Below are 9,578 nucleotides of genomic sequence, written 5' to 3' on the forward strand. Positions count from 1 at the left end.
GACCTCTACCCATACCAGAGCACACAGGATTCTTAGAGTTTTTAATGGCTAATTTTAATCCCAGGGTGATAAATATAGCTGTGAATTGCTGAGATGTAATATTACTTTGGTTATATGTATGCTAACAATAATATTACTTTGGAAAATCTTTCTACACTAAATTCTGATATTATTTCACTTAACAGAAGCCTTTACATTATTTTTCCTCTTTTTTTCCTTTAATTATCACTTCATTCTCAAAAAGTTGTGGTTATAGGTTCACAAATACTAATCGCCATACTAATGATGGCTAACATACCAGAAAGTTTGGCAAAATCATTTCTGAGAAAAGCACCAGCAACAATCCAAACAACACACGCAGCCAAAACCACATGACTGAAGGCGTCATTGCAATCGGGTGACAACGACAACTCTGACCAGGGCACACTAGAAGGTTCAAAAAGCAAATTGGGATAGAGTTTCATTATATCCATTCATGTAAATTGGGCTTATGAAACCTGTTCTTCTTATTATAACTAACCCTAAGGCTATATATTTTTTAAATATATATTTTTAAAAAAATTTTTTTAAATTAATAACTTTCTGCTGCAAAAGGAGAGGAAACTTTCATAGATAGTTATTTAGATGTCAATCTGTCCTAACAGTGCCACCCGGTGTGCAAAGCCCCTGAGGCATGCCGTCCCCATCCTGGCTCCAAGTCTCTGGAATTCCCAACCACAGCCCGCCTCTCCTTCTGACTCCCTGACCTGACCACAGCACCCGGGAAAGTACATCATAAACTCTCACCTGAGTAACTTGGCATCAAAGACCATTTCCACATCATGGAGGACAGATGGGATGTATTTCAAAGCCGCCACCTAGGGGGGGAGGGAAATAAACATGAGCAATGCTCACCTCTAACAGCTTGGGCTGGCCAGAGGGAGGTTTGGCAGCATGACACAAATCATGGAAGAACGACCCTGCTGCCTGGGCCCTGCCACAAGGATGCATCATGTTTGATGCTGCGCAGGCCTCACCACACATCATTCTACACAGAAATCCAATGCTGGCCAAGCAAGGGTCCCTCGTCCCTCTCTGCCTGCTCCTGATAACCACTAACCAAGGACAGTAGACAGCCACTCTCCTGTGCATCCAGGGATAAAAGGCAGAGCCGCCTACCCTCTTGGACACTGCAGTGTCTTCATTAGCATGACTGGCACTCGTAATGGCCAACAGTTTCAATAGAAGCCATTAATTTAATTCCATTATATTTGCATTACCAAATTGGGGGATTACAAAGAATTATTTATCTAAGGGAGATGAGCCAAACGTTCTGCATAACATCACCAAGGGCCATGCACTCAAAGTCAAGGTACAACAGTTTTCTGGTGTGGGCCTTCTGACCTTGCCACAGAGACCACCAAGCCTGTGACCCGCTGTTCAAATGACACAGAAGCTCCCGACCTAACCCTTTCTTTGTGGCTTAAAATAAAACATGAGTCTGGAGTCAGGGCACTGGTTATGCCAAAGCCCAGCTCTACCACTCTGATGTAGGACTAATTTATTTACTTTATGCATCTCCTGGGGATCTGCTTCAGAGTGAATGGCACTGTGTGTGAAGAGTTCAGCCCATCCCTGCTTCATGCTGGGTACCCAATACATGGAAGGTAAATGTATTGCTAGTTCTGTCTATTTTGAACTGGCTTTAAACTCTTGTTGGTTTCACCTGAGCTGCTGTCCAAGCCAAGTTGAACAATTAAAAAAAAAAAGCTACAGAGAGAACTTGATCCGAGTTTCTAAATGAAACTTCACAATGGAAAATAACTTTTCTGTGGTCCCAGAAGTCACAGTGGGCAGCAGCCGAGCTTTAAGCTACTTCTCCTAGAGCATGCATCAGGGTTTCTGCCAGAAACCACTACCACCTAGAAGTGTGAAGCTTGGGCCAGGAATGTCAGTCATTGGCCTGCATGCTCTATCTTCCCATCCAAACGAATGGCAGTCATCAACAAGACATTGTGGCATCTCTCCCAGGCAGGCTTAGAATCAGAATTCAAGTCACCTTGTACTGTCTGACCTTAGTTGGTATACTAAGTAAAACGTTCCACCTCTTGGGTTGTTTTTTTTTTTTCTTCATACAGTCAGTTCTTGTGAGCTTATTCTCCTTAAAATCTGTACCTGTGTTTCTTAACCCCAGGAAGTACTGAATGCCCTAACACTGCTCAGTGTATATATGACAAGGTTCGGAACACAAACATTTTCCTTTCAGATTCTGCACAAGTAATATCTCCAAAAAAATACCTTTTTATCATTATGGAAGAGGCACCAGTGTAATTACCCAAACATTATTTAAACTATGCAATACGCTCTATATGCTTTACGCATATATATTTAATTCTATCAATAATTCTAGAAATTAGCCATAGGCTTCCTGTTTTATAGAAGGATAAACTGAAAGGGTGTGTCCAGGGCCACAGATCCAAATGCTGACTCCCAACTTTCTTCCTGGGTCTTATTGTCTCTCTCTTGAATCCAATGACATGGTTTACAGAAGATTCCTTGTCCAGGGTTTGTTAATATCATGTGACCTTGATCTTCTCCCCTCATTAGCCCCTTCCTCATACTCTAAAACAGCATTCAGTACTCTGCAAAGGGTACTGCTCTACATATTTGAATAGAATCTGTGGTAGTTTGATGATTTTATGTCAAATAGACAGTCTTGGCTAGGGTTGGAGTCAGGTCTGTCAATCAGGTCTCAGCCTGATGCTGTCCCCTTGGTGGCGTGACCTTCTCAGGAAAAAGACCCTCTCTCCTCCTTCACCTTCCAGCTTGCTGGCTTCCCTGAGAGCCGCGGCAGCCAATCTATGTTTGCACCAACCTTGGATCCACACGACTCTGCACCCACCAGCCTGTGCCCTTCCTGCATTCTGAATCAGGGAACGTGGCAGGGTGAGGCTGAAGAGGGACTTATGGACTCATATCTGACTTATGAACCTGAGTTGGACTAGGTTGAGATGCTTTCTTGTTATGTATTTACTTCTTGATATACAACTCTTTCTTATATGACTTTGAGTGCCACCGGATTTGTTCCTCTAGTCGACCAGCCTAACACAGAACTCTATATTCATCTTCGATGACTTTTGCAACAACTTAGAAATAGGTGGAAAGCATCATTGGTTTATGTAACTCCCTGAAGCTAAATTTGCTTTTTTTACTGTTAATCTTTAAAGGAATAGAAAGCCTCATCTTTCTCCTGAGGAGCTGCTGATGGTTTCGAACTGCTGATCTGTCGGTAACAGCCCAACATGCAACCCTCTCCCCCAGTAGGCCTCCTTAATTGAACTTACTATCTCTGAATTTACTAACTCTGACCAAAGGCTGGGTGATCTCAGGCATATTCTTAGATATTTAAATTAGCAGCTAAAAGAACAAAGTTGATGAGAGGGAAAAAAAGAAGCAGCAGCAATTAGCATTAACTCATTGATTTAGATAAATATGTTTAGATTTTCTTTATTAATAGCTTATCACATAAGCCCCTCTGAGCATTTAAAGCAAATTCCAGAAAGGTTCTGAGGGCTCCCCAAACAGCCTCTTCATTAAGACTCTCTGCTGCCACTCTCTTTCTCAAATACGGGCCAGACCTCTCAGTTCCTTGCAGATCTACGGAGCTGGCAAATCCGCATCATGAACCACTGGATTAGAGGAGCCACTCTCTCCAAGGTACCACTTGTTCATTAAGATGCCTCCTCAATTCCAAAAAGGGACCTGAGTTTATGGTATGGAGGATAAAAAGTGGACTAAGAGAGCTGCAATTTAAGAGGCTCCTTCTTAATGATTTTCACCATTAGAAGTAGATCAGGTTCAACCTATTTCCCTCCAGATCAAAAACACTTCAAAGCTATTTTAAACAGTGGCCCTGCTACCTTCCCAGGATACACTAAATATGTTTTCCCCTGCCCCAATGGGCCCTTGGCCTTCCTGCTCATTGAAGCGCCTGGCTGGCCCAGGACTTCAATTAACTCATGGCTGCTGCATAGTGACGCCAGAGTAAACATTCTCTCAACATTGGTTGCATGAAAGGAAAAAGAAAGACAAAAGAGATTGTCTTTCCTTCTTTTTTTTTAATTCAGTGAAAACCAACCTGCAAAAGGATGGTGGTTTTATACTGGCTTTTCATCAGGTTATTGATGGATTCGAAGAGCCTTCTCATAGATTCTTCAAACTCCATCTGTTCTTTGCCTTCGTAAAGCCTGAAAGAGAACACATCTGGGTGATCCCTCGAGCCAACAGGCAATACCTTTGATAGCGTACGCCGGTCTCAGCCTTCATTTAAAATTTAAAAGTAACTGGATGGGGATGTAGACTTGGGGAAAGGGAGTCGATTCAGCATGCAGGGCATGCACACTTCACTCAAGGGAAAATCTCAAGTCCACCCTCCTGAACAAAAACCCTGCAACCAACACAGCATAATAAATCCACCCCTCCGATATAGATTCCTAAGGAACCTCAAAGGAATAAAGATTGTCTGAACTAAGGGGCCATTAATAATTTCGTCTTCCTACAAGAATCAGAGGGGATACTGTGGTCATCCGATTTTCAAAGTAACTTGAAAATATCAAAGAAAAATATTTTCAAATACTCAAATACATCTACCCATTGTGGGCTGGTCAGATGAATGCCATCTGACCTGCCTGTTCTAGGTCAGGGCACTGTCTTCCCTGTCTGTCAGTTTGTCACATCAAGAAGATATTCATCACCTAATTTAAACTTGCGTTCTGCTGATTATCAAGGCCCATGTTACCCATTGTAAAACATGTCAGCATAAGACACATACAAATCTTGTAAAGAGGGATTTCCCATTAATACTACCCAGGAGATTAGCTGTTATTAACATTCTGAAATATATAATTCCAGAGATTTTCAATGTCCAGAAAACAGACAAATAGGGAGATCATTAGTTATTAGTTGGTGTCCAGTCAACTAATGGCAACCGATGTACAAGAAAACAAAATACTGCTTAGCCCTGTACTGTCTTCATACCTGTGAGTGTGCTGGGGTCTCTTAGGCAACCACCTCATAATTTGAATGGTTTCTACCCTCGGGGCCCCATCTCCCAGCAATACCATTATGCAGTGCTCTGTTGTGATCTGATCTGTAGAGTTTTCATTGACTAAATATTAGAAGTCGATGTCCAGGTTTTTCCTCCTAATCTGCCTTAATCTGAAAGACCCACTGAAATCTGTCCACCATGGTAACCCTGCTGGCATCTGAAACACTGGTGGCATAGCTTCCATTGTAAACTTCTTTGTCTGCCACCACAGTATAAGAAACTGGTAGACAAGTGGTATGTGTGTGTGTATGTATCATTTTAACCCTAGTGACAATACTTTTGTTTGAATATTTAAATTTTATTTATAATAGTTTTATTGGTGTATACTTCACATATCCTACAATTGAATCATTCACACATTAAGAAGAGTTGTGCAGTCATCACCATAATCAATCTCAGGACATTTTCTTCTTGTAATCATTGTTATTAGCTCCCCATTTCCCCCCATGCTTCCCTGCCCTGTCCCTAGGTCATTATCAACCCAGTTACTGTCTCTACAGATCTACATATCCAAAGTCTGTAAAACTTTATAGGAGAAGTTAGCCTCCATTTTCACCCCCCACAACATGGGGCTGGTGAGTGGTCTTGAACTGAGGACCTTGCAGTGAGCAGCCCATGGGCTATCCAACAGTGCATCTAGGGCAGGGTTCCTCAATCTTTTTAAACAGGGGGCCTGTTCACTGTCCCTCAGACCCGTTGGAGGGTCGGACTATAGTTTAAAAAAACAAACAAACAAATTCCTATGCACACTGCATATATCTTATTTTGAAGTGAAAAACAAAATGGGCCAAAAACACCCAGCGGGCCGGATACTGTGCGTGTGTGTGTGTGTGTGTGTGTGTGTGTGTGTGTGTGTGTGCTGGCTTTAAAAGTGCATGGAGAATGGAATGAAAAGATAAGGGAAATTCCCCCACATACTTGGAAGCCCCCTGGTGTGTGTGTGGGTGTGTGGGTGTGACTTTCAGCATGCACACACAGACACACAGATCTAGAATTTACGATGGAGAAACCATCTCCTCATGTAAACTTAGTCTCCAGACTCTTGTGTCTTATCACCCTCTTCGCCCTGATGCATGTCGTTCAGCCCCAAGCTTCTCCAAACAAGCCTTTATCACCAACGTGAGTGATCTGCTGCCTAATCTGTGGCATGTGGTGTGAAATACACACAAGAGCCTTCCTGTCTCCAATTCAGATAAAGAAAGTGTCTCCTGTCACAGCTCAACAAAGTAAAAAACTACTCTGCACGCCTAGGCTTCCGTAAAGGTGCTTTCCTCAGATAAAGCGCTGACCCACTGAACAGGTCGGTCTGCTCCATCAACCCAGCGCAGGCCAGTCAATCACTGCCCACCTCGACAGCGCCTCCAACTAAATCCCCAGCCAGCCGCGGCCCCTCTCCTCCTCCTTGTCTCTGCATGTCTCCTTCTCGTCCCTCTCTGGGTGTGTGACATTGGTCTCTGGACCCCTCTCTGTGGTCTCTGTATCTTTATCTCTGCTTTAATCTCTCTCTGCATGTGTCTCTATCTTGGATTCTGCCTTTCTGAGACCTTCCGCACACGTATCTGTTCTTTCTCTGACTCCGTCTCTTGTTCATTTTCAGTCTGTCTCTGTTTCCTTTTCCCACCTCTCAGATCCTCCTGAAGTAAGAAGCTTAAGGGGAAGCCAGTGCTGAATCCTCCAATCTGTTACCTCAACTGCTGCTGTTTCCTATCTAGTTCCCAGGCATAGAGCCAAGGCTCTGCCAGGAATCAGGAGTCCTGAACCTCAGATCTCTCTCTCTCTCTGAATCCCCTTTTCTCTTTCTCCCTCTGTCTTTTCATTCTATCTTTCCACTCGCCCTTTCTCACTCTCTCTCGGTGTGACTTTCTTGGTCTTTGCTCACTCCTCTGCAACAGGCACTGCCGTAGAGCATGTGTCTGAGAGTCAGTCAGCTCCAAGTTCAAATGTCCACTCTGCTTTGTTCTTAGAGTGGTTTTGTGCAGGTGAATATATTAAATCGTCACAATCATATCATGGGGTAGACCCACCACTGCCCCTGCTGGACAGAATGATGAGAGCACACGGATAAATGCTGGAATCAGAACACAAGCCCAGCCACCGGGCTCCTACACCCCCACCCTGTATCGCTTGTGCACCCTTCCCTCGAGGCTCTCGTGCCTCTCTGGTTTCTGCAAGCTTCCATTGCTCATTGGCAAACTTGGGTAGTCCCAGCACTGTGCCAAAGGGCTGGGAGGAGAGCCACTCTCCTGTGAGGCGCTGAGCACAGGGCTTGGCCGAGGCCATATTTGCCGTTTTCTTTGCTGTTGTTAACAGTAGCAATGTCGTTATTGTTCTCATCCCCACTTCGCAGGTAAGGCTCTAGAAAACACTCAGAGGCTGAGGCTTGTAGCAATGCCATCGAAGTAGAAAAGATGGGACATGCAGCCAGCATATAGCTTGGCTGATAAGAGTAGGGAGGCAAAGAGGGTTCACATTCACCACAGCAGTGGTTGATTTCACCACGAGATAACACTGCCAGTGTTTCCTCATGGCCTGAGACCCTCAACCCAGATGCTGGCGCACCCGTCACTCAAGGCTTCTGTCCTGAAATCCCTGTCTTTCCACTCTTCACAGCTTCCGGGAAATGTGGAAGAACTACCTCACAACCACTCTTCCTGATCTCTAGTAACACTGTCTCCTACTCACATTTCACACCCAGACCTGACTGCCATGGCATATGTGCGTGCGCGCGCGCGCGCACACACACACACACACACACACATAGAAAGCAGGGGGGCGGGTTCTGTTGTTTCTTTGGAAGCCAAGGATCTTCCTAGGTTGGAGTAGAAGAAGCGTTAGAAGACCAGGCTGCAGTTGGGAAGAACGAAGAATGCCCAATTTGATGTTTTCTTGTCCACACACACTGGCTATGTGACTTCAGACAAATTACGTCTCTCCTCTGAATTACACTTCCTTTATTAGTAACATAGACATATGATACTTATGCTAAAGGCCTTTTTGAAGTAGGAAAAATGGCATAATGATCTTGAAGTGCATGATATAGTAGTAGCTGGCATATACAAAAAAAATCAACCCATGACTCTCAAGTCTACTCTCTTAGTGAACCGGTAGGAAAGAGGGGGGCTCCTCTATACGGTTTCTGAGACTGTAAGTCTTTATGGAAGCAGGCTGCCCGATCTTGCTCCCACAAACTGCCAGCCTTCCAGTCAGCAGCCCAATGCTTAATCCTCTGCACCATCTGGACTCCTAGCTGTCACACAGTGTTAATAATCACTTTTCTTCCTATTGTTATTGATTCCTGAGCCCCAAAGCAGGCAGACTGACAGAATCTCTGGCCTGAGTAAAGACTTAAAAAAGAAATACTTCTCATAAGCGTGATTGAAGAAACATATATATTTCTATAAATATATATGTATGTATTTATACACATCTCAGAGTACAGGGAAGAAATAACCTGATGGCAATGGAAGGGTAGGCATTGTGCCTTCCCCTCCCCCTGCCCCGCGACCCTGAAAACCTTGAAAAGAATGCCTCCGCGCTCTGAGAGGCTCTCTGTGTGGCCGTGAAGCCAAGGGCGTGGCAGAAGCCGTTTCAAGGTCCTGTCTTAGTGCTTGGTCTCTGTCATAGCTTCAGGGGGAACCATTGTTTTCTGGCTTCAGAGCACCACGAAAGATGCTTGAGGAACGGGCTGCTTGTGCCAGGCAACAAATTATTGAAGGGACCTAAGGCCCTGACCACAAGGGAAACTGGAACGGCCCACGAGGCACTGTTCTGGGGCTGCTAGTCCATCCGCGGCAAGCACCTGGCTCCCAGGGCTTGGATAAACATAGCCCCACTCGACTTGCAAGTGACTCATTAAGGAGACACTGTGCACAGCTGAACACTCACTAAATGCGAGTGGAGCCCCACATGGTGCATACAGTGCTCTGCACCACCTCTGCCAGGCAGGTCCAGAAAGCCTCAGCCTCCGGCCAGAGGCCCAGGGACACAGAATTCAACCAACGTATCCTGGGGCTCTGGGAAGCAAGTGGGAAGATGAAGTATGAGCTCAAAGATGAAGAGCCTTCCAGTGCCCACCCTGCCCATCTTCTTTTCCAGCCGCTCGGAGCCACTCACAGACATAAGCCCAATTCCTTTCCTGCTTCTTTGAGACAGTGTGGAGGTTTAGGTAATATTGTCAGGGTCCCAAATCCTGTCACTTAGTAGTTGGGTGGCCTTGGCTAAGTTACTTAGTCACTTCAAGGCACGGTTTGCTCATTAGTGAGATGGTACTACCTCATTAGGTTCCTCTAAAATCATTAATGCGTGTAAAGCAGTTAGCATGAGGCCTGGTGGGACAGTGGCTAAAGTATTTGGCTGCTAACTGAGAAGTTGGTGATTCACCAGCCTCTCGGCAGGAGAAAGATGGGGCAGTCTGCTTCCCTCCAGGCTCCTGCCTCAGAAACCCTAGTGGAACGTTCTAGTCTGTCCTACAGGTTTGCCAGGAGTTGAAATC

At 44.9% G+C, this 9,578-nt stretch overlaps 1 protein-coding gene across 1 annotated transcript in view; it reads right to left on the reverse strand.

Annotated features, from left to right (window-relative positions):
- Positions 1 to 9,578, reverse strand: part of DOCK2 (dedicator of cytokinesis 2) — a 526,484-nt gene that overhangs the window by 402,268 nt on the left and 114,638 nt on the right. The window contains exons 23-24 of the mRNA XM_004696777.2: positions 4,118 to 4,226; positions 787 to 857 (exon numbers count right to left, since the gene is read on the reverse strand). Of these exons, the coding sequence (XP_004696834.2) occupies positions 787 to 857; positions 4,118 to 4,226 (180 nt within the window). The remainder of the gene's footprint in view (positions 1 to 786; positions 858 to 4,117; positions 4,227 to 9,578) is intronic.

The sequence above is a fragment of the Echinops telfairi genome, unplaced genomic scaffold (genome assembly GCF_000313985.2).
Source record: "Echinops telfairi isolate 266 unplaced genomic scaffold, ASM31398v2 ScPeMD7_7469;HRSCAF=8507_0, whole genome shotgun sequence".
Taxonomy (NCBI): domain Eukaryota; kingdom Metazoa; phylum Chordata; class Mammalia; order Afrosoricida; family Tenrecidae; genus Echinops; species Echinops telfairi.